The sequence below is a fragment of the Serinus canaria genome, chromosome 1, assembly GCF_022539315.1.
Source record: "Serinus canaria isolate serCan28SL12 chromosome 1, serCan2020, whole genome shotgun sequence".
Classification (NCBI taxonomy): Eukaryota; Metazoa; Chordata; class Aves; order Passeriformes; family Fringillidae; genus Serinus; species Serinus canaria.
In genome coordinates this window covers 28,776,956-28,801,806 of record NC_066313.1, presented here as the reverse complement: position 1 = coordinate 28,801,806, position 24,851 = coordinate 28,776,956, and the positions used below count along the sequence as shown (strand labels likewise).

The 24,851-nt window shown below is 49.2% G+C and overlaps 1 protein-coding gene across 1 annotated transcript; it reads right to left on the bottom strand.

Annotated features, from left to right (window-relative positions):
* Positions 1-40: 40 nt before the first annotated feature.
* On the bottom strand, positions 41-21,272 carry LOC103827205 (alpha-2-macroglobulin-like protein 1). The gene is given in 34 exon segments (XM_030235087.2): positions 41-81; positions 208-310; positions 631-699; positions 1,410-1,500; positions 1,808-1,932; positions 2,037-2,252; positions 2,382-2,596; positions 2,978-3,140; positions 3,509-3,583; positions 3,797-3,953; positions 4,728-4,809; positions 4,951-5,127; positions 6,088-6,171; positions 6,800-6,854; positions 7,318-7,439; positions 8,003-8,129; positions 8,242-8,467; positions 8,970-9,084; positions 9,863-9,947; positions 10,540-10,692; positions 10,934-11,083; positions 11,370-11,572; positions 11,864-11,945; positions 13,030-13,197; positions 13,670-13,779; positions 14,186-14,300; positions 14,605-14,716; positions 15,999-16,083; positions 16,474-16,645; positions 17,128-17,148; positions 18,769-18,821; positions 19,347-19,509; positions 20,424-20,607; positions 21,214-21,272. Coding segments are annotated over 34 exon segments (4,158 nt in total).
* Positions 21,273-24,851: the final 3,579 nt, after the last annotated feature.

Sequence of the window (24,851 nt, the reverse complement as noted above, 5' to 3'; positions counted from 1 at the left end):
GATGCCACTGTTGGTGTCACACAGGACCCTGCTGCCTACCTCAACTACAGCCAGCACTGTATTCAGCCAAGGCTCGCTCCTCTGCAGAAGGAAAGGAGGGAGGTGATTACACATGGATGCACACGGAGAAGGCTGCATGTCTCTTCCCAGCCAGAGAATCAGGAACCCAGCTCCCCACCCCCACATAGTAGGAAATCTGCAACCCACCTGGCTGGTAGTAATCATAGATTTTGATGCTGGCTGGTTTCAGGTTCTTCACCTGAATTACTTGTTCCAGTTGCAGGGTGAAAGTCTGAGATTCATCATTGAGCTAGTGGAGATGGAAGGAAATTAGCAAGGAAGGGGAGAAAGAAGGGACAGCATCTTCATCTTCCCTGATTTGAATGTTTTCCTGCACTGCATTTCTCCAATCCATTAGAGATTCTGGATTTTAAAATGGAGTACTGTGTGAGGAATAGCACACAATATTGTGTAGGAATATTCTAATCCAATGACAATGAAATTGGGCAAACTTCTTCTGCCCCCAATTCTACCAGTGCTCTTTTCTTACCTAGACCAGCCTCAGGCTTCTCACACAGCTCCTTGTCCTCGGACCTTTTGCTCTCACCAAATGCTTTTGTTCTCACTTACCTTCTCCAGATAAATGTAGACCACATTAGCTTTCACTTCTATTTTCTTAACAATGGTTCTGTTCTCCAGCTAGGATAGGAAACAATAATACAATTAAATTTGTGGGCATTTTCCTTAGGGATTCCTGACCTGAGGGAGCCAGTGTTTTATGGAGGGAAGGTATCGAGCTGGACTCTGCGTGGAACTGTGCATTTTTCAGTGGTTATATCTTTGCTAGTCTTTCTTGGACATCCCTGGTGAGCATCTCATGTGTGAAGCAGACTGACCCTGCCCAGGGCAGAGGAATCTCCCCCTCTGGGGACCAAAGGCTGTGTGGGTAGTACATATGACTGGTATGTTGGTGAGCAAATGGGTGCAGGCACCAGTAGAGGTTCTTATTTCATCTCACTGAGTGTTCAACTGCTTTTAAAGACCTGCATGGGGGCTGTGATTTAATTTATGATTTAACTGGAAAACAAAAGAATCTTTTTAGCTAGAGCTAGAGTATCTCTGAGAAATCCCATCTTAGACTTTCTGAGAAACAAATCCTGGTGTCTGCACACCCAGCAGTACACTTTGTTCCTGGCCCAAGTCCAAATACTGCCAGTGGGAGAAGCTGAACCACCTCTGATCTTGCCTTGTGGGGGCTGCAGGAAAGCAAGAGGTTTTGGTGCAATTGCAACAGCAAAGGGCCCCTGCAAATTTAGCTACTGTCTGGCCTGAAATGAACAATTCTCAACAGGAGTAAGCAGGCATGATCCATTTACCACAGCTGAGTTTTCTTATTCCAAAGTTCTTACCAACATTCTGGATCTGGAAGTCATGATGAATCCAGAGAGCAGGGAGACCTCTATGATCACCATGTTGGATGTGACTCTGCTCCCGATGTAGCTGTAGGAGAAGAAGAAGCAGACAGAGGGTCTGACTCTGTGAGGACAGTGCCCTCCCAGCCCCTCTTCCCTCCACCACCATGCCCTGAGCCAGGTGTCCCATCTGGGACTGGGGGCATGGCAGCCACTGCTCCCTCTCACAGGAGTTAGCCAGCACCTTCCCCCTCCAGGCCTTCCACCTGTCCGATTCTCCCTCTGTCCTGTTCACCCCAAGGGCCAGGTCTCTCCCTCAGACCCTCAGATCTTCCTGGCTGCTGTCCCCAAGCTCACTCCATCCTGCTGGAGGAGGAAGCAGCCCTCGGAGTCACCTGGCGAGGAGGCGGGCGGTGAGGAGGCGCGGGTTCCCCTGGCTGCAGTTGTTCAGCTCCGTGCTGACACGCAGCGTGAAGGTCACGGGAGTCCGTGGGGAAAGCTCGTGGTACCTCAGCACTGTCTGCAGGATCAGGGCCAGGAGCAGGAAACACAGGCCAGGCATGATCTCGTGCAGGAGAAAAGAGGCAGAGTCCTCCTCTCCCCACGCGCATCCCAGGCGCTCACCTGAGCCAAGACGCAGCCGCTGCCCTGGGCCTGCAGCAGGAGCTGCCCCGGGATCTCCACCAGCGCTGCCTGCTGCACCAGCAGCCGCCTCTGCCGGCTCACCTGGAATGCCTTCCCGAAGGCCCTCTGGGATCGCACCCTCACCAGGGCCGGGCCCGATGTGCTGAACGCCCTGGCTGCGTACTTCGCTAAGGCTTGCAAGGCAACAGCAGTGTCCTGGGGAGGGACAGACAGGCTCCTCTGAAAGCACCAGCCGTAACGGCGCCGGCTTGGAACAGAATTCCCCAAGAGGACTTGTGCTGCCAGCCTAGGCTACAAAAGGATCCACGAGGAGCTGCTGGTTACCTGGGTGGAGGCAAAACCCCCGTAGGCATTTTGCTGCCTTGTCAGCCACGCCGCAATGGCAGCTGCAGTTGTCATGTCGCCGGCGTGCACCCGTGGCTTGGACAGGTACGCCAGGAGCACGTAGGCTGTCAGCTCTATGTCCACGGACTGAGTGCCAGGCCAGAAGTCTGTGGAGGCTGGAGAGCTTGGCTTGGGGCTCCAGTGGATTTGGCCTCCTGCAGAAAGAAAAGGATTATGAAGGGTATTTAAGGAGGACATTATTTGGGTTTCAGAGGAAACAAACCCCACAGTGCTTTCAAGGCTCCTTCAGCGGATTCCCTATACTCAGGGCAAAATTGCTTTATTGAATTTATTCTCCAAGGCTTCACCTTGTTTTAGCTGACAGACTCCTACCTCCTCCCTCAAAGGGATCTTGAAATCCTGCAGTCTGAGGAAACTATTTCTAAGTCATTCTCACAGTTTGTGAAATACCTTATTGTATTTTCAGCCACACAATGCAGTTACTGCACAAATACAAGGAGCATCTATAAATACATATATAATTTTCAACTGCTGTAGCTGGGCACACATTGGTCCAGAATCCCAGCAGGCAGCACCTGATTTGATGGCCTGTTCCTCGAGTTTGTACAGCAGCTCCTGGGTTGTCTCATAGTCCCCAGCCAGGGCAAAGGCATAGGCCAGCAAGGCTTCTGTGTAGATGTTGGTGATGTTGTGAACCACCTTCTGCAGGCAGCGGAGAGTAGTCTGCATCAGCTTGCTCTGTGTTGGGAGGAGACACGTGCCAAACTCTGACAGGGGTGAAACAGGGGGCTGGGGAACTCCTTCCAGGGAGCCACACTATGTCTTCCCAATGTAGCTCCAGAGAAACCCATTAATTTACAGACTGTCTTCAGAAAACAGGCAGTGCAGCCCTGGTGTGCACTGGGAGCCATTGCCACCAAGCACTACTGCATCAGGCCGGTTTCACAACACTGGCTCTTCTGAGGAATGACTTCATCGTTTGACCAAACATTGACTCATTCCCAGAAGCTCCCTCCCAGTTCATGGCCTGGAGAAGACCAGAATCACAAGCTGGCATACCCCTGTGGTGGTGCCCAGGGGAGCAGGAGGGAGCAGAGTGTGCTCACCTGCAGGGGCAGACCCATCTCCAGCAGTGCTGCAGCGACATAGGCCCCCAGAGAGACTTCATCATCCATGCTGCCCTGTGAGGAGAACACATCTTTCACTCTTACAGCGTGTTAGGAGGGCCCACTCCTCAGAAGGAAAAGCATTCCTCTCATGTTTTCCCTCTCTTTAGGGCTTGCACAGGTTGCAGAATTACTTTCTTAGGATCCTTGGGGATCCCACAACCTTCTGCTGTCAAAAATCTCTCCAGTCATTCCCCAGCAGTGCTGCCTGCCCTGGCCCACCATTACCTTTAGGGAGGAGTGAAAAAAGTTCCCTTTGGTGGCAAAGCAGCCACTGGGGAGCTGGTTTTGCTCTAGCCAGCGCAGGGCATCCTGGATGTTCTTGTCATCTATGTGGATGTATTTTCTGGCTTGGCCAAAATTCTTGAGTACAAAAGCTGTCAACCTAGGAAGAGGATGAGTTGTAAGAAAAAGAGGCAAACAAAAAACAGAAGGCAAAGAGACAGTCAGAGGTCTCCTGGTGCTTGTCCCTGAACTAGTGACATAGTGGGGGTGCAAAAAAGAGAATTTTCATAAAGAAAATCAATCTAAAAGTGGAAACAGACTCACTCCAGCGGCTCCTCTCCCTGCCGCTGTCTCCATAGATATATTACTTACATACTACTTAGTGCTTTAGCCAGTAATTTCACAGGTGAAAACCCTCCCACTGCTTCTACTTTTACCTGTTCCACTTCATCTACTCCAAATTACTGAGACAATCTGGAATTCCCCCTTTTCTTCCTCCCTTCCTGTCTCCATTCATCTTTGCCAAGAACTATGGGTGTAAGCTGTGCCAAAGCAGCTCCTCTCCACTCACTAAGAGGATTTTTTATCGCTCTCACCTGATTTTTCTCCAGACATGTGCACGCCTCTTGGCTGCCAGGTCACCAGTAGCATGACCTGATGTTGTCTATGGGCCAACAGCAGGGGCATAAAGACAAAAAAAAAAAAAGACCTTTCATTCCCCGGGACCACATCTTTGCTGTTCCACTTTCCCAGAAACTCTGCTGCCCTGCCTGACTGCTTTTCCTAGTGGCTCAAGTGCCTCAGACTCTCTCTGTCAGAGAGTTCCTGCTGTCTCCATCCCCAAGAATGAACATCTTGTCAGTTTTCTCAGATCCATGAACTGCTCTGATCCAGACAGGAAAAATCAGAAGTGAGGAATGTTTGCAGTGCTTACCAAGTGTTTCCTTCTCCATCCTTCTGCCCAAAGAAGCTGTAGGAGCCATCTCTGTGCTTGTACAGAAGTTGTGTCTGATACCCTGGGGAGATGGGAACAGTGATTGATACGGCCACAGTAACACAGAGGGGACAGTGCTGGCAGAGTGGGTGCAAGGGCAAGAGTTACTGGTGTCAAGGACACAGGGGAAGGCAGAGGGGCAGGGTGGCTCTCCTGCACTCACCATTGCACAGGAATCCCGTTGCCCTGTCCTTGATCTCAGGGCTCAGCTGCCTTGTCTTCTCCAGGTACTGCAGCACATAGACAACGGGGGCAAACAGCACCATGTTCTGCTCCCCACAGCCGTGGGGCAGCTGCACCAGGTGGTCCAGGTTCTGCAGTGCCATCCCCATGAGGTCACCTATCCAAGCATGTAAAAAACAAGGAAAGTGTAAATATTGTTCACGGTGCCTTTTCAGCCAGGCAGGGGGTAACAGTGCTTTATCTCTGCAGGGGGAAAGCATGGAGAAAGGAAAGAGGAGTAAACAACTGAGTGCAAGATGGAGAGTGGTCACTGTTTTGCCTCTTTCCAGCTTGGCAGCGTGACAACTCTATGGAGTCCCTGGAGATAAGTTCCCCTTATCAGCTTTTGCGTTATGAAGAGCTCCAGCTATAACAAATAGTGTTTGTAAAAGGCTGTCAGCAGAGCTGCACCTGCTCAGCCTGTGTCATATAGACATAAGTAAATGTAACAGCCCTCAGGGAAAGGTTGGAATGCCAGGTCTTTAGCCAGCCCTGTTCTACCCAGCCATATGTCAAGCATCAAAATGTGAGGAAGCCAGCAGGGGTGCCAGTCAGATGGTGTGAAGGTGCCCATACATCCTTCAGCCAGTCAGAAAAGCCTTGTGTTTTTCCTCTGTTGGGGTTCTGTTGCACAGTATTCATGGCTACTTATGCCAGGCCTGGCCTGGCACCAGTTCTGGCCTGCAAAACAAATAGATGTGTTTAATGGTAGGTATGGCCATTCCCAGTACCCTCTCCAGAGTGTTCCTTTGCAACTTTATAATGCTGAAAAAGATTTCTTCTCTCCAGGAGCTTCTGCCGTGGTATGGTTTTGAGCTTTACTATTTGTATCTACACAGAAATAGCCAAGGTCCAAAGTCTCTGCTCCAATGTCCTAGCTAGGAAAAGAAGGATTATTCTCCTGTGCAGATTACTCTTCCATGAAAGCAAAAAATCTGAAAGCCTAGTGTTTACAGGGAATAGAAACACAGCATCCTCTCTTCTGGGCAGTTTCATGTCCAGTTGATCCTCTGACACCACATTAAGCCTTGCTCTGACACAGACCAGCAGTCTGTGAGCCCACAGCAGAGTCACTTACCTGTGATGGAAATGGAAGCCCTGGCTGATGCCTTGACTACATTGTCAGGGAGGCGAAGGGACACGGGTTCTTCAGCCACGTTTCCTGATAACAGCAGGATAAAAGGTGTAGCATGAAAAACCAAGCCAAAAGCCCCTAACTGGAGAGACAAGACTGGCCCAGCTAAGTGGGACACTGCCTACATCCCGCTCACACCCACTCTCCTGGTCATTGCACCCAGTGTAGTGCCTGGAATCTTTTCAGGTTAGGCCATAGGTGAGAGCTGCTGGTGGGGCCAAGGGCCCCCCAAGCTTCACTTCAGCTCAATTCGTTGCACTTCAGAAGGCTCACAAGAGTCACAGCTGGACATAACTCAAGGGAGGACACCCTGGCGAGATGTCAATGCTGCAGGGATGGGGTGAGAGGGTTGGAGCACCTCTCACTGGTCACTACCAAGCCCCAGGAACATCCAAGGGTTGCACTGTGGGAAGGAGACTACAGAGCGGGATTTTGCCACTTATACTCTGCAGCAAATTCATGTAGGACAACACATGTGGGAGTAATATTTCTTATTCATTCATGGCTGATAGGAAGTGAAATTTCCTCTGTGAAAAATAATTTCAAAACATTCTGTCATGAGACCTCCCACAGTTTAGTTCTACACTTTCAGTGTGTTTATTTCAGGCTGCAGAACCCATTGAGGCTGTGCACATACCTCGTCTCAGGCACATACCTCCTCTTGGGCACAGAAGGAAGCTGTAGGACTTCTCCATTAACACACCCTCTGGCTGCCAGGGCATGAGCATGCACATGGACATGGAGAAACAAAAATACACATAAAATTCCCAAATGACACCAACATTTCAGAGAAAGTTCAAGCCTGAATTCAGAGGTCAGGGACTCCACCCTCCTCCTTTTTGGCAGGTCTGCCTGCTTCACTGCTCAAAGGATCAAGAGTCAGCCTGAGGGACAGGGCTCTCTGGCCAGTGAGCACATACAAAAGCTCAGGTACAGCATGAAAAGCAGGGAAAGGTACAGGGAGAACACAGCCATGGGAATGCAGCTCAAGAAAGAGTACTGCAAGAATAGGCTTGGCTAGGTCCTGGGAGAAATAAAGTGAGCTAAACCACAGCTTTGGCATACTGTTGCTGGCCAAAAACTGAGGTGATAAAACTATTTAGCCCAGTTCAGTCTGCCTTCTCCCTTGGGCAGGGATATCACAGACAGAAATGAGGCTGTTCTCATACTGACCTGGACCAGCAAGTGTTTGGTCAGTGTGTGCCTCCCCCTCACAGCAGCTGGCAAGGGCTTCCTGCCCCCACACCGTGACGTGGGGTCCAGTACTTCCATCCTCACTGAGATGTTCAGAGTCCCTAGCAAATCAATGCAACAGAGTCCTTTTCTTATACCTGCGGCCAAATGGAGTGAACTTTCTTCAAGCAATAGTGGCCTGAGGTGCTTTGGGTTGTTGGTCTTCCTGGCCTCGGTGGTTTGGCCAGTAAAGGTGAGCCAGCCAGTGCTGGCAGCTTGTTCAGACACCCTGAGCATGAGAAAATAACATCTCACCAGCAGTGACTTCACTGCACTGCAGTATGACTTGAACTACAGAGGGTCCAGCAGCCCTTGGACCCCAGCATGCCCTTCCATTGCATATGAAGCACAGGACCAGCAATACAAAATTCCCCCACCCCCATCCATGCAGCCTCCTCTTCCCCAGCTGGTGCCACAGCCCTCTCTTCAGGAGTTCCTGCCCTCTCTGGTGAGTCTGTCTAAGAAGAGAGAAGGGAAGCAAACATAATGGATTGCATGGTTGCACCATTAAGGACAGAGTCCAGAATTCAGAGGAGACCTGGCTCTGCCAACTTCTCTGGACCTCCCACACTCTTTCACTTCGGTTTTAGGGTTCCCTATCACCAGTCCCTTTTTGCTGCCATACCCAGTTGGACTGCTGTCACATTCCACATGAAGGTCTTGGACTCCTCTGCACACAGACACTCCTTGTCCCTGCAAGTCTGACATGGCTCCACCTGGAAGTCTGAGGATTTAGCCAGGGCCACCTGGATCTGTGGGAATGACAGATGCAGGTGAGTGACTGGGCAACTCAGGTGAGATGGCTGGGCACCATGAGCTCTAAAACGGGAGGGCAGAGTAGGCCTGTCCCACACAGTGACACACCTGCATGCACTGCTGCAGGTAGCTGAAGACAGTGGCTTTCATCAGGAAGGTCTCTCCACGGATGACGGAATACGGCAGCGTCACATCCACAAAGAAGGGCTGAACTGTTCTGAGGCTCGTGGCTGGGGCAAGGCCAAATCCCCTCCCAGCCAAGCAGAACATCTTGACTTTCCACTCTGCAGCAGCAGCAGGTGCTGTGAGTGAGACATTCCTGCTGCCGTTGGAGCTGAGAGGAAGAGAGAACTTGCATGGAGAGATTCATCTGCTAGGGGAGAGGGAAGGAGGTGCAATGAGGAGTGCTCATGGCCCTGCTGAGGGAGGTGACACAGGTCCTCATGCTTGGATCAACATCTGCTGTATGGCCAATGACTTTTGCTCCAGTAGCTCACAGCATTTCTCAGCAATTTTTTCCCTAGAGCCATAAACCCACTTTAAATGCATCAGTAAAGGCTTTATGTCCTTCTTCTGAGCTAGACACTGCCCAAGCATTCCAGCTCTGTACACTCGTGGTGGTTTGGTCTGGAAATGTACTCCTGTTCCTTAAATCTGTGTACACTTAGTTCTGCACCTCAAAGTCTTCTAGTCTGACACTCTACAAATGCAGGGAAGTGCCACATAATTTGCATGCAGAGGTCTCTTTGCACCTCTTTTACACAAACTCGAGGCAGCCAAGTCTCTACAGAATATGGTCATCCTTCTGTCCATTTGTAAATTCAGGAATCACTTACCCAACAGAGTACACATTCCAGATCCAAGTTTCAGGGAAATAGTGGTCAGATCTTCTGTGAGTCGTAAATTGGGGTTGTTCCTCATTGGTTCTTTGGTCTTCTGTAGAAGGCACCCCTGAAGGAAAGAGTAAGGAGTCCCACCAGAGTGGGAGAGGTGAATCCTGCCAACCATAGACAGTCTAGCAGTGGGGCTGGAGGCAAAGCAAGCAGTAAGAGAGACATAGGAGAGTCTGGCAGAGGAAAGTACAAGGGACTGGACTGATTTCATGGGAGAGACAAGAAATGAAGGGAAAAGATAGTGACAGCAGGAGAAGCAGCTTGCAGTGAGCTGATTGCAAGGTTTCTAAGACTTGTTTAGACAAAGCCTTTTCCTGACCTGACCCAGAGATTTTGCTTAAGAGACTGAGAACCTCCAGAGAGCTATTTTAACCAACACGTCTATAATTCTGTGAGTAACAGAACTGTTTGCTTGCTGCACAAAGCTCACATTCCACAGCAAGCAATAGTTTAAATACAGGAAGGTATGTGAGCCTGCTTAGTACAGTTATCAAGTGCAAACTGAGACACAGAGGAAGAACATGAGGCTGTCTCTGTGGCTACAAATGGGGACAGAAGCTGGGTCTCCGAACAGCCTGAGGAATGGGAATAGACACTGCGAAACAGATCTTGGGCCCTGCTTGGGTTTGTCTGTGAGGAAAGGGAGTGTCATCCTTTAGGGTCAGGGAGCGTTCCAGTAGTGACATTCTTCAGAGCCCTTTTTTATGGGGACTGGGTCACTCCAACTGAGTCTGGTGGACTGTGGCAGCAGCACCTGGTACTCCTAAGAGAGACATATCCACCACCACCAAACCCCAAAGATCTCATGTCCCAGGTAGGCTCAAAGTGCAGCTCACCTATGACTGGCTTCCTATCCATGCGACGAGAGCACTGAGAGGGCTTCTTGATTACAAGGTTTGAGAAGACTTTCAGTCCCATGTTCTATTAGGAAAAGAGGGAGGGCAGGGGAGGCAGAAAAGCATCTGTGACTGGGAAAGACTGACTGCTGCTCTTCAAATTACTCTGGAACAACAGAGACAACCCAGTGCCCAGGCAGCCCAGAGCAGCACTGGCCCAAGCAGACACAGTGCTGAGGGAGGCATGAGGGAGATCTGCCCTAAAGACACCAAGAGGTCTGCCTGGGACCTGCCCAAAATAGTGGCAAAGAGTAGCTAACAACTAAGCCATGGCAACAACCCATGGTCTAATGCTTGGGATTGCTCCCTGTCTCTCTTTTCTCCAATACCGTAGACAAACAATACACAGCCCAGGAACTCATTCTTCATTCCCATTCAGGTAAAAAAAATGGAGTTTGATGGTCCAGGACTTCATCACCTTGCTTTGTGCACATGTGGAGGGAAATATGGATATTACTACTCAGTGGGGTTGTACATCTTTTGAGATAACACAGCTTAGTCAGGGCAGACAGCAGGGTCTGTCTGGAGGACGAAAAGCCCTCTCAGACTGCTTGGGGAGAAAATAGTTCTGATGCTCATAATTGCAACAGCTCTTGGAAACATTTTGAGGTGATTACCCGGAAGAGGTTGAAGATGTCAGGCTGAAAGGAATGTTGTGGCCTCCCTCGTGGCAGAGACAACAAGGACTGAGGCTGTGCACAGCGATCTGAATGCTCTTCTACTTGGGCAGGGTATCCACGTTGGTAGGCAGCAGGGAACAAACCATAGACCTAGGCAAACTCACAGGCAGGGAAGAATTGGGCAAGGAGCAGATACCTCCAGATGTTTTACTCCATCCTCTCCCAGCATGCACATCAGTTCCTGTCCTTCTTCCTAGGCAGGCCCTGCTTTCTCCTTCACACAGAGACCTCCCCATACATTGGCCTCCAGCTCCCCTTGCCGCAGCCCCTGCCTGCCTCGCCCAGCTCATCCATCACTCCCAAGGTTTTGCCTGGTCACACAGACACTCACCATTTGGCTGGTCAGCTCACGGTCTGGTCTGGTGGAGAACATGTTTTCATCCACTGCCTGGATTGCACACAGGGAGCCAGGTGCTGCCTGCAGCTGCAGCTGCACTGCTGACCCTGCCTGGGCTTCTTTACCTGTGAATCCCACCTTGACCTGGAGCAGCACACCAGGAAAGGAATATGAAAAAGAAAGAGGTGTGAGGAGGATGACAGACAGATGGCACAGGCAGAAAAAGGAAGACTACCCTAAATCTCCCCTGCTCAGACACTGCTATCGGAAGTCACTGCTGAAGTTTTCCTGGTCCCTGGGCACTGTGCTGCAGATTCACCTTCCATCTCTTCTGCCTAGTTCTTTCTTGAAAGGATCTGAGAGTCTCTTTCCTTCAGGCATCTTGACTCCTGCTCATCAGCTCTCCCCCAGCCATAGAGGTGAGTCTCACCTGGTTTTGGAAGCACAAGGCAACATCCAAACGGATGCTGTCTGCTGTGACCCCTCCGTTGGGGAAGATGGCGTACACCACTAAGGAAGGTGATGGGGACAGGTCGGCAGTGAAGGTCAAAGGGATGGAGAATGAGCCTTTCAGCACTGAAGAAGGAAAGGCAGAATATTTTCACCATAGGCCCACTGACACCTCCATCTGCCCTTCTTCTTTTTGTGCTATGTAATCTCAAAACGTCAAACCAATTCGTGCTGCTGCACTGTCTGCCCTCTCCCTCCATTCTCTGACCCTATGTATTCCATCTTCCCCTACAACCTCCCAGTCTCTCTTCCCATCATTCTTTCATTCTGTCTTTTTGTCCTCTCCCACATTTGACACAATTGCTTCTTCAGCCTCCCTCTGTCCTGTTTGCTGATTGCTCCAGACCTACAGATTGAGGGAACTTGGGAGAAACTCTGGCAATTCTCATGTCCAACCTAGAAACCAACTTCCACTTCTCTGCCATGACTTACTGTTCAGTTTCCCAATCTGGATATTCCTCTGCCCCCTGACAGCAATTCCAGACTTGCCAGTGACCTGCAGGAGGAAGGACATGGGATGAGCAGACTGCTGTTTGCTACCAGAGTGCATCCACACTTACCTCTCTGTATCTTCCTCTCAAAAGCAAAATAAAGCCCCCCAAATTAACTGTGGGCTCAATCCAATCCCAGACTTGATTTGCAGCTAGGACAAAGGAGTCTTTGGTCTAGTGAGGACCAGTGAGGACCATGGATGGGTAGTGTGTTCACTGCAGATTGGTGAGTGATAACTAAAGTGTTTCTCCTCAAGTAGGCTGGCCTCCAGAACAGACCAAAATACACTGAGCAGCTGTTTGATAACCAGAGTGAAAAAGGGATACCCAACCAGTTTTAAAGGGAGAAGAAACTTCCAGCTGCAGCCTTGGCAGTGGCTAAGGGGATGACCGGCTACAAAGACAGAATCCTCCTCCTATCCATGGAGGTGACTGGAGCCCCAGCACCAGGATCACAGTGTGGCCAGGCCAAGCCCCACCATGTGTAGCATTTGCCCAGTCCCCTGAGAACAAGGTTTAGCTGTCATCCCTCCAGGGATGACCTAAATTATATCCTCAGCTTTTCCTTGAGGTCTGGTCCTGTCAGTGCAGCCTTTCCCCCCAGGTTGTCTACTACCCTTACTCACATAATATGCAAAACTTATACGGCTGGTGTCTTCTCCCAGGTCATCCCTACTGAGTGTGAAGGTCACCTGGACATTGTGCTTCAGCCCACAAGGCAGTGTTTCCATGGGTGGGTGTATGTCCAGGAAGCTCTTGGTTGTGACGTGGAAGGGCTGCAGGTGATGGTAAGCGTTGGTGTAAGTGAAGTCAGACCTTCGAGGAGTGCGCATGAACTCCTCCAGTGTGAACCTTCCCTGAAAGGGCACAGAGACACACAGAAATGGAGAGTTCATGCTCCAGTGCTTTGTTAGGCTGTCATCAGCTTGGTTTGGGAAAGGCTGTTGGCTTGGTGCCCTCCAGCTGGCTCTGTGCAGAGCTGTGTGCTGAGCCCAGGCCTGAGCTGGCAGGGGGGCTGCAGGGCAGGAGGGGGGAGCACAGGTAGAGCTCAAGGACTCTCACTGTCCCACATGCAGAGGTGGCATTTACCTCCAGAGAGACTGATGAGCTGTTCCAGGCAGTAGTGTCGAGGTTGAACGATGCTATTCCACTGTCATCTGTGATGTACGTTTTGATAAACCGACGCCTCATGAACCTTATCACAAGATAAACTTTCCTGTTCTTCATACCAGTGCCATAGTGATCCTGAACCTTAATCTGGTGACAGCAGGGTGAGGTAGGAAAGGCAAAGTCAGATATTTCTTCCAATGTCACACCCAAAACCTTCCCATCTCTGAAAGCATAGACCTTCCTGTGTAGGTCACCTACAGACTTCAGTCTGGCCCCAGGAAGACAGGAGAATTGCACAACTCCCTCATCTCTAATGTGAAATTGAGCGTGGTTCAAGTCTGTCTGTGTGCAGCTAGAACAGGAGGAGTTTCTCTCCTAGCCTACAGCTAGACATCCCTGCTGAGACACGACTCATTGCTCTCAGCAGACACTGGAGGTACAAACACCAGAGGGAACCTGAAATGCAGCAAGTGCAGCTACACTGACAACCAATGAGACACAGTGCAAGGTAAAGTACTCTGTCTGAGGAGCAGGAAATGCTTTGGGTCAGCGGGATTTACCAGATGTCCTATTCCTTGGCAGATGACAGGGAGCAAAAAAAGCAAGGGAAGAAAATCACCTTCCCCCTGTACGGTACTCCAGGGATGTAATATTCATTGGGTGTCTCAAATACTGCCCTTGCAGCTGTCCTGGAGATGAGGATTTGGCTGGAGGTGTTGACCTGCACCCCTGTTGGAATGCAGAGTGCAAGGGAAGCGGGATCAGTACCAGAGATGACTACTGCACTGTAGTTTAATATCACTTTGTTATTCCCAACCCCTCTTAGCAGTGTCTGTAACTTTCTTCCCAACACCAGCATTCTTCAAGGTTTGGAGGCTGCTCTTCAAGGTTTGGAGAACCTTGAAGAACCTCATTTAACCTGTCTGCAATCCTCTTTGTAGCCTCATGGACCCACACCACTCATCCAGCTCCCAGCCTCTCCTCATCCTCCTGCTGCTGGCAGAGTCACTCTCCATGTCCCACGACGATCCCAGCAGCAGGGAGGAGGAGAGGGGGATGTGCGCCCTCTCTAATCCTCAAACCCCCAGAGTGGTTCCTCTTGCCCCTGTACTTTCCCTGCTGAGCCCCTGGGTACCTGTGCCCATCTCCAGGAGAGAGGCTTCTGCATAAAGTTTATTGTCTTCCTCACTGGGAGTCAGATTGAAGATTGATGTGCTGACAGAAGGGGTGAAACACCCATTGCTTGCCGTCTGCAATGGGGAGTGACAGGTATTATTTGGGGCTAGGGAGAAGGGAAGGGGCCAGAAGTACAAGGGATTAGTCATTCTGTCATAACTATCGACCACAACAAATAATAATGCAGAACTCATAAAACACTGGAACATGTTCCCCAGGGAGGTGGTGGATGCTTCATTCCCGGAAACGTTCAAGGTCAGATTGGAGCAGTTCAGTTCATTCAAGGTCAGACTGCTCTGAGCAGTTCACTCAGCCCTTGGCACTGCATCCTCTGTGGTGCTTCTTTAGTGCCCATGTACCTTCCAGGGTTTTACTCACGGGACCGCTGTATTCCCTGCAGATGTCCCTGCTGGCATTCTGGGGCCACCTCCTTGCTTTCTGGCACAGAGTCACGTGCACAGTCCCTCGCACCGCTTTCCCAAAACTGTACCTGCAGGGAGAAGACCAGAGGAGCTGCTGGGCAGAGGCACTGCCTGCTCTGTCCTACACATCACTCCACACAGGTGCCTTTTGTGACGAAGGCCTTACTGCCGCTGGCAAGCAGGCAGGCACAAATTAAAATAAAGCACTTTGAGTACTTTGGGAGTGCAACAGTGTGGTCTGGCATCCAACAGATGCAGGGACAAAGGAATAGATGCAGAAACAGACAGGAGCAGACCCACACCCTCTGGAACTCTCCCACTTCTGGGCACTTGCTGTCCTGGAATTGCAGACAGACACAGAGAGTGGACCTGATTTATCCACTCTGTGAAGATGTTACTTTGAGGGGTAAAGCAGCAGAAATGGGTGTTCCTGCAGACAGCAATTTGTAGTAATAGACCCACAGAGTGACCTCAGACTTGCCTCACTCTGTGCTTATCTCATGGTCAGGGTTCTTGCTTCCATCATCAGCCCTGCCCTGCTGATTTAGACATTTAGGTATTTCCTCTGCCTGCTTTGCTGCCTTGTCTTGCTTCAACTCCTCTCTGACTTGCCCTTTGGAGCAATGCTCCTGACTGTATCAGTAAGAAGATGACATCTCTGACCCATCCTGGTGATGTAGAGTGGTGTGCACTATTTACTACTACAGACTCATACAACCTGATTGTAACTGTCCCAATTAATAAGAAATTATGTCAGACCAAAAGAGACACCAAAAGTCTCCAGACAGTGCAGCCCCAAATATAAATGAGGTTACCAGATTTTGAGTACTTTTGAGCTCATTGTCCTCACTTCTTTGTGTTTACACTGTCAGAGGTTCTGCCCTCCTTCCCACCCTCATCTGCTCACTTTTTGCTGATAACCACATAACTAGAGAGATTTATCTACTTCTTCTAAGGTAATAAGTTCAGTAGCATGTAAGTGAGAGGGAAAGGCATAAACTCCTCAAGAAATGCCAGCTCCTGCTCCTTTACCTCCACATATCTGTCCCATATCTGGGAAGTGGTTTTCCCACATGAGATCTTTCAATGCTGGACAGACACATCTTCCAGAGGGTATCTGTGGCCCAGGGCAAGTCTCCCTATAGCTGGATGTTCTCTCTCATGTGTGGCTCAGGTACCTCTTCCCCAAGGAAGAACCCATTAGCTTAACTCTTGAACTATTTGGCATTCTTCTAAAGGAATGGCTCTGTTTGACCCTTCTTGAGCCACCTCTCTTTGATGGATTGAAAAGAGAGGAGACATAACACAATTTTGACAGAATCTTTCCTTTCCCCTGAACATTCTCCTTACCTGCCACACACTTGCAGTGGGAAGGTTTTATCTGAAGCATAAATCTGAGCTGGTCCCTCAAAGAAAACATCAAACTTTTGCAACACTGGAATAAAAACCTCAGAGTTACTCAAGGGCAGAAGACTACCTGGGCACAGGATCACAAAAGGGAAGAGTATGTTCCCATGAAGGAACATGTTAATGAGGTAAAAGCAAGCATTAATTTAAAACAGGGAAACCAAAGAAAGAATCCCCTCCCCCCCACCCCAGTCTTACAGAGGTCTTTAGCATATTCTCAATCTGCCAGAAGGTACCTTCTCCAGGAATCTCCAGCACAATCTCCCTTGTGTTCATTTCTATATTGCCCATAAATTTGTGTTCAGTCATATCTCTCAGGCAGTAAATCCTATTTTTCAACATTTGGCTTTACATTGTTATCCAGACAGGCAAGCAACAAACAAGCAACTTCTTCCATCCCTTTCTTCATTCTCCTTACCACGTTCCTCCACCTTAAAGGTGCTGGACTGCACTGAGCTGGACTTAAAGGACTGGGCACTGATGGTGTAAGTCCCCAGGGAGAGTTCATCAGCTAACTGGAAAGAGAGATCTGCAATGCCCTGTTTTGGTCTCACATCCAGCCACCGGCCAATGCGGTTTTGGTTTGGGTCCTGCGGTGCAAGGGAAGGAAAGAAGAGGCAGCCATCAACAATGCTGGCTGTTTTCTGTCCAGAGCCCACTGGATTCAAAGGCATGTCAGACAATTCAGAGGCTTTCACAGGTTCCTGCTGGTTTTAGCCCAGATGGTGATGCTGGAGTACCAAAAGAGGTGAACCTGACCCACCCAGGTTTACTCTGCTCTGCACAGCCATAGAAAAAGAAGGTATGGAAAGTTCTGACATTTAGACTCTCCAGTGTCCAGTAAAGATGAACTATAAATATTAGCCAAAGCCTGGCCTACATTCCTGAATGTAGAAATGAATGAAGTCAAACCATTTGTACCATCAAATCTTGTTAACAAGAAGCATTTGGACAGAGAATGTGCATGCATAGAGATTAAGAAAAGCAACTTGAACCAGTAAGGCAGCATCCTAGGTACTATCCATACTAAAATACCTTTCCTCATAACACCTGAGGAGTCTGGAACACCCACCTGGATTTCCACCATGGAGTACTGCAAAGAAAACAGACAGCAAACAGACAGTCAAAAACTGGCCTGACAGAGCCACCTGCATATAAATTTCTCTTACCCACCCAGCCCCTGTACTATGATGAGAAGCTTGATCCTACTGAAAGCAGGACAACTGCTTTGAAATAGTAAGGAATAGTAAAAATCTATGCTATTCTTCAGGTTTGCTTTTTGATCCCTGACAACCACAAAAGCTAGAATTTGCTCTAATGAAATGGGGAAGAGTAGGAAGACTCTCAAATACCATCATCCCAAGTTCACAAATGTTAAATGGCCCCAGTTTTGTAACATATATCCCAGTAATTAGCAAAACTGCATCACTTATTGGAAGAATACTCAGAAAATCTTCCTTTAAAATCCCTGGCATAGGAGGTAAAGCTGGAAGTTATGAATTAATGCTGACTGCAGCTGACAGTAACAGGGTAAGGGCACAGGAGGACACACTTCAGTCCTTCTAGGCCCATTAATTCTCTGTTTGTCCTTATATCACTGCATCTATCATCCAGGAGGCTGTATTGGTGAAGAGCCTCTGATCTGGGATCACAATGCATAAAGAGGCAGGAGCAGGGCTGGGCAGAGTAACCAGACTGTAAACATGCAATTGACATGTAATTCACATTATTCATCATTCTAAGCTTTCATACAAGTTATCAGAGGCAGCTCTGTTTTCACTGAAATAAAAAAAGGTGCAGATTAAGCTGCTGGTGAACAGCACCCATATTAACTTCAACTCATCTATTTTACAAACTAGATATTATAGCTTCAGTACTGCAGTGCACTCAAGCCTTCATAATAGCTTTGGCTAAACACAATCTCTTGGAATTTCCATCACAGCATAATTAACAGTTACAGTGTTAATTTGTTTGTACTCACACATAGACATCAAGCATTTACAGTCAAATATGTACATGAACCAATTGTAGGCATGGAAGCAAATGTATTGTTTATACTTCATTATCTTATTAATATAAGATATATGCCTTCCCTTTGTGGAGAAGAAAAGAGTGTTTGATCCTAGGACCCTACCAATAGCCCAAGAAAAAGGAAATTAAGGCAGCAATAAAGAAGCTGGAAGGATCTCTCCCTTTATTTTACTCTGGAAGGATTTTGTCCAACTCCCCTAATGTGTGCCCTTCAGTATTTAAATTGTCACGGCATGAATTCCTGTTGGCTCTCCTTAAATTGCTTGAGGACTGAGGAGTGAAATGGCTATAGCTGCTGGCTGCAAATATAATTGCTTACTGAAGGATGGCACAAGCCTTGCAGTTTCCTGGCCACCACATATGTAAGTCTCTGGCAACTTCTCACTCCCTTGCCATGGGGACAATGAGCTGCTGCCAGCAGCCAGTCAGTATAATTTGGTTATACTGTTTTCTCTCCTTTTTTTAATGATCACTTCCTGTGAATCCTTTCCCAAATTAATTAATTTTTCTCAAAATGTTGCAGCTTGCTTCAGGCTCTCCTGCCACCCTCAGGTGCCACACACTGCACAAATCACTGAGCTTTCCAGAGTTGTGGGAGGGGATCTTCGAGCCTGGTGATGTCTGTACACAACTTTGTCTGATAAGCCTGGAGAGTTCCTCGCCTCCACTTAGACAGCTTTACCTTGCTGTTAACAGGAACAAAATCTTCAGTCAGTGTCACAATCCTGAATTTCACTGGAGGAAGAAAATGGAGTAAAGCACATTACAGAGAGAGTGCACGTGGGAATGGACTTGCCCCGCACTTGTCTCACCCCAGAACCACAGCCCCACACCCAGCCCTGGTGGCAGCCCCATGCCTGCCCTGCACCCTTTGCTCAGCCCCACTCACCTCTGCTTGCCCCAAGCTCGTGGCAGCAGCACAGCTGCTCCACAATTCAGGGGTTTTCCCACGGGCTACAGCCAGGCTTACCCTTACATTTCCTTGTCTGCAGTGTGGGCACACCAGTCCCACCTGGCCCTGGCCAAGAAGACCATGTTCAGGTCTGCTCCCTTCTCCAAGCCAGCTCTGCTCCTAGAGCATGTCAGACCTCCCCTCCCAGGCCCCTCCTGCTGCCAAAACGTGAGATCCCTCACTGCAGCTCTGTCCCCATGGAGGCCACATAGCACAAAGTGCTCTCTGCTCCACTGTCAGGAAATTGGGAACAAAGCCTGGGAGGGTCAAGGCAGGGCCACTGTCAGGGTGCTCTGTGCATTGCTCACCTGTTTGTCCTGGATGATAGATGGGTTTATCCATCTGAATGAAGGTGCCTGTTCCAGCCCTGCGGATCAGGACTTTTTTCTCTTCACTTGCACTGAAGTAGTGGCCATTGGAGATGTGCAGGTGCACAGTGGCCACCTCCTGGCTGCCTGCAGGTCGGGGCACCTGGGACACAAAGAGGAGAGCCACGAGGTTAGCAGGCATCAGAGCAGTGCTCTTCTGGCTTCAGCTGCACTGCAAGGCCAGGCTCTTTGCCATCTTACTCTGGAGGCCAGCCTGGGGTGTCCCCTCAGTGGCCAAAGGCTGTGTCTGTGGAAGCACAGGGAACAAGGCTTAGCAGCTGGATGGATCTTGGACAAGAGAAAAAAGAGCCTGTTCTGACACAGAAATTTTGTTTACTCTTCACGGGACCACTGTTAGAATCTGCATGGAGCAAGATGGAGAAGACTTAACTCAAGTGAAGAAAAGGTCTATGGTGATGAGAATTCTGTTTCCTAGAATGTGAGGGTCACAGAGACTGAATCCCATCTTATTATCAGTGCAAACTAAGAAAATAAGGATCATGAGTTTGGCAAATAAGAAAGATTGATGCTGAGCTTGTGTGTACGCCCTCCCATGTCTTTCCTAGTCCTCCAGTACACTTTCAAGCCCAGAAAGACAAGCTTGGAAAGAAGCAGACATGAGGGAAGCTGTCTGAGATGAGAGGTCTAACCCCTTCTGCCTCACAGATTCACAAACAACACGCTGTGACATTGCATCCTTCTCAGGGGAGAGAATGAGCTGCACGACTGCCATTTGGGTGCTTCTAAGCTATCCACCCTCCTCAGACCTCTGCAGCCTGGCCAGGCAGCCTTTCCTCAGTGTGCCACCAGGATATCCCACAGGAAGAGTGCCATGCAGACAGACAAACACAAGGAGCAAAGCCACCGGGCTGCCACTAAACCCTCCCCTGATTTTGCATTCACTCCTTTCCACGCCCTGTTATCTTCTGTCTTCCTCATTCTCTCTTTCTTTGGTGAGAGGCAAATGAGCACGCTGTGAGCTACCAGCAAGGGGTCCCTGCCAAGAAGGGCTCTGACCTGAAATCTGGTGCACTCGAAGATCCAGTCATTCCGGACGACCTTGCGGTAGAGGCTGAGGTTGCCAGCTGGGTGCACGAGGGTTAAGGCCACACGAATAGGCTTTTCAACCCCACGAAGGTCCAAGCATGCCCTCTGGGATGAGGGGTAGGGCAGGGCAGCTGGAATGATGATCAGGTACCTCCTGCAGTGGGGAAACAAGATATCATCACATCCCAGGAGGCCTCTCACCCACTCTTGGCACTAAAAGGCTGGCCTGAGGAAACAGGAGAGTTTGCCATCTCTCTGAGGCTAGGAGGTGCTGCTCTGCTGGAGACACTGGGACAGATTGCCAGAGTGAGAACCTTGCACAGGGGGATGGAAGGTATAGAGTTCATTTCAGATAAATACAAGACGAATACTTTCAGGTGACAGAACAGAATTTGCCCTTCTTGCTTTGACACGGCTCCTCACCTACCCTGACAGCAGACTGGTTGCTGCTTATCCATCCCCTGCCTTGCAGCCCTTTTCATTTGCCCTTCACAGTGTCCTACACCTTTCCCTTCCTCCCACCTCAGACTGCACTCCCTCACTCTTGTTCCCACCACCAGTGCTCACCTAGTTCTTGTACTGCAGCGATATCCACGGGAGAGGTTCCCACCTTCAGGAGGGCCCTGCATTCACAACAAGGCTCTGCACCCCACACTCCTTCCAGGAGGTGACTCACAGGGTCCCACACTCTCTCCCTGCTACCTTGGCCCTCCCTCAGCATTCACAACTATCAATCTCTAGATTTTTAAATGGCACTTACGGTTGTGCCACTATCCCCAGGGTGTAGAGCAGGCAGCTCAGGAGGAAGGGAGTCCACATTTTCATGGGAGAGCCCCAGAGGGGTGGCTTCCTTGGGAGGGCTGGTCAGGAGAGACAGTAGGGTGCTGCTCCTCTCCTTCCAAAGTCTCCAGGACACCTGCTCTTGGTGCTGTTTCTCCCGGGAAGCAGACACAAAGCCCCAAGGTTTCCTTCCCTCCACCTCTTTCCTGCATTTATAGTGCTGCAGGCACAGGGTTGTACCACCCAGGATGTTCCCCAGCCAATCCAAGTCCTTTTGGACTCCAGCCTCACTGCTCTCCTACTCCCCTGTGGATGGACCAGCATCATCCAGACAAATGTGCCTTTTATTTTGCTAACCAGCAGCCTGTTTGCTGTTCACTGCACTGCCCCTGCTCCCTGGGCCAGCTGCAGCCCAAGTCCCATTGTTTTGCCTCCGGCTGGATTGTCCCATGACCCCTTGGCATGGGCACTCAGCTGGAGCTCACTGTGAACCCTTGTGGTCAGAGTGTCCCCAGGCTTTCTGAGTCTGTAGCACCCGAGGCAGGTCTCAGTCCTGAAATGGAGACCAGGCTTTGTACAAATTCAGTATATTTGCATAGCTCACTGCTCCCTCACAGAGGAGGAAAGCACAGGCAGAAAGCAGAGCTGGAATCCTCACCTTGCCTCTGCCCTACAGATATTTCAGTTCAAAGAGAAAATTGAACAGCTGCAACCCACCCCAGCTGTATCACATTGCTCTGTGCTACAGTTCAAAGCCAACCTACTCACACCCTCACCAGTGGAGGAAATGAGGGCTAAACATTGGTCAGGCAGGTCAAAATCTGCATGGGTGAAGTCCTACAGGGTCTTGCCTAGCTACCAAAAAGCTGTGCTCGAGCCCTAGGTGATGGGAACACACGCTGTCTGGTTTGGGGCCTTCTTTCCACATGCTAATTTTATATATGTTAGTCCACTGATTGTACTGAACTTTTCCTTGAGTATCTTACCATAATTGAAAAGAGAATTTGGTTCTTGAAATTACTCATTCTCAAAATAAGAAGTTTTTCAATTTTAGTATCAAGGTAATTTCATATCAAAATGTACCACTAACTTATTCTTCAGCACCAAACTGAGCTCTTGAACATGTAGGGCCTAGTAATATTTCCTTTGCTTTAGTACAGACTGCCCATAACAAGCAAACTAGGTTTTGGGGCTTTCTTTTACCCACTCATGCACACACACATAACAGGCAGATATAACTCCGCTCTCTCCCTTCCCTCTCCGTGGGCTTTGTTCAGGTCAGAGCTGCTGATGCCAACAGTTGGGAAAATGCATAAATGCACCTGGACAAACAAGCAAACAGGAACTGAAGCAAGAATGTGAATCATTCTGACACTGAGCTGCCCTTCATTTCTTTCCATGGGTCTCAAAAAGTACAGGCAGTGCCTGTTGAACAATCCCAGCTGACATTTGTTTGCTCACAGCAGACCCACAGCAGTTCCAGGGGACAGCCAGATCCCTCATAACAGCACAGGGGCTCACAGTGGCAAAGGGTGTCCTGACTCCCACTGACTCCAGCAGCTGTTTTGTGAGAGCAGACATGTAAACACCTCTGAAGTTCTGGGCTTGGCACTGATTGGAAAGCTACACCTGAGCACCCAATCTAGTCTAACTCCCAGTGAAACAGAATTAAATAAATGTAGGAGCAACAAAAACAAACTGAAACAGAATTAAATAAATGTAGGAGCAACAAAAACAAACTGGCAGGCTTGGTGTGTGTGATTCATCTGCCTCAGTCCTATCTCCATCTCCTTCTACCAGCACAGTGACCAGCTGCTGGTGGGCAGGAGGCACTGGGGAAGAGAGCACCTCTTAGCAGGGCTCTGCACCCCCTAGGACTTGGGCACACAGTACCTGGGTGCTGTCCTGTGCTAAGATCTTTCCCCAGCTCACAGATCCACTCATCAGCTGGCCCAGAGACAGGCAAGAGGCACATCCAGAGTTGATTTGTGTCCCTGGAAGCCAGCAGCTCCCAGTGCTTAAGCAGTGAGCTGATCACAAGCTGGATGGAAGAATGCACACCACCAAGCCCCAGCCTGAAGCACCACAACCCTCGATTTTGTGAAGGATAAAAATAATGACTGGAATGTTTGACATCTGCTGCTCTAAGCAGAGAAGGGGGCATTTAACCCAGAGACATAAATAATAAATAGATGTGTTTTGTAGAAAAGTGGTTTTTTTTCCCCCTAAATTCTCTTGGAAGACAGCCACCTCCTTCCAAATGCTCTCTAAGTAGCCAGACAGGTATTACTGTCTGTAATACCATCACAGGTATTACTGTTTAAATCTCATAAAGAACATTTTAAAGGACATAGAAGAGTTGTTAAGGAAGTGGAATGGAAATTACAATGGATATTGAGTCAAAAGTGACATGACGTGTCATTTTTACCCAGAGTGTGTGTACACATAGGCATAGGAGGAGCAAGGGGTTGTGTGTGACCTCCTTCTGCAGTAATAAGCTCCTGCATGAGCTACCCCTCATGATGTCAGCAAGGAGTAGGTTGGATTCCTGTGTGTGTATAACCACCACAGGAGTTGTTTTCCCAATAAACCTCTGTGCTGGGGATTTTTCTCACACCTCTGCTTTGCTGAGCCCCGCAAAATAGATTATAAGAACATGGTGGCACTGGCTGTGGCAGGTGGAGTTTCTCCCTCTCTGCAAGGCTCCAAGCTCTAGGCAGTGCACTCTCCAAATACCAGTTACAGCTGTAGGCCTGACTGGCTCCAGTTCTGCTTTTTAGTATCAGCAAGGACTGACCTTGCCAGTGGTAACGGCGAGGGAGAGAGAAGACATTTGCAAAGTGTTTTTAAAAAGTTTCAAAGAAAGCAATTAAAAATTCCGTTCTGCAGAGTTGAGATCTGCATTGCTCATGGACTACTGAGGAAATTGAATGAAGAGAGGAGGAAAAGCACCTGTTTAAACAAAGGTGCACCATCAGCTCAGCCACTTCTGATGCTGCACAAGGTATTGCTACCATCCAGCTGCTGATGCTTTCATTCTAGCCCTGTTAAACTGCACATGAAGCACAGAGCAGGCTGTCAGCAGCCTGCCTTGCTGGCACATCTCCTCTGTGTGTTCACTCTCAAACAAAAATCTTGAAATGCTCATGTCTTTGTCTCACAGACAGGACTTGCTGAGTCTTCAGGATTACTCTGGAGCATCATAGTTAAAATTTAAACATGCTTCCAAATCCCTCCCATCAAAGCACCACAAATCCCAGCCTTGCTGCAGGATAGGGAGAGCTTTCAGGGCTGTAACCAAATCCTGACCCTCAACCCTCATCTGTCTTCCAGGCTTTCCACTCTTAAGCCTGCCTTTGCACTTAGCCATCACACTCTTGCAGCCAGCTCTAGGGAGGGTCTCTGGAGATCTACCTGTTCATACAGAGACTCGTCACGGTCAACCAAAAAGATCTGTGATCAACAGCGCTTAAATCATGAGGTTTGATTTTAAAAAGCAGTGAGAGATGTTGAATTTTCATTTACTCTTTGCCTGTTGAATTGCCTGTCCAGCTCCTTGTAATGTGGCAAAGACCCTGCTCACTTTCCTCACTCATTAGCAGGGGGTTCAGCCCCAGG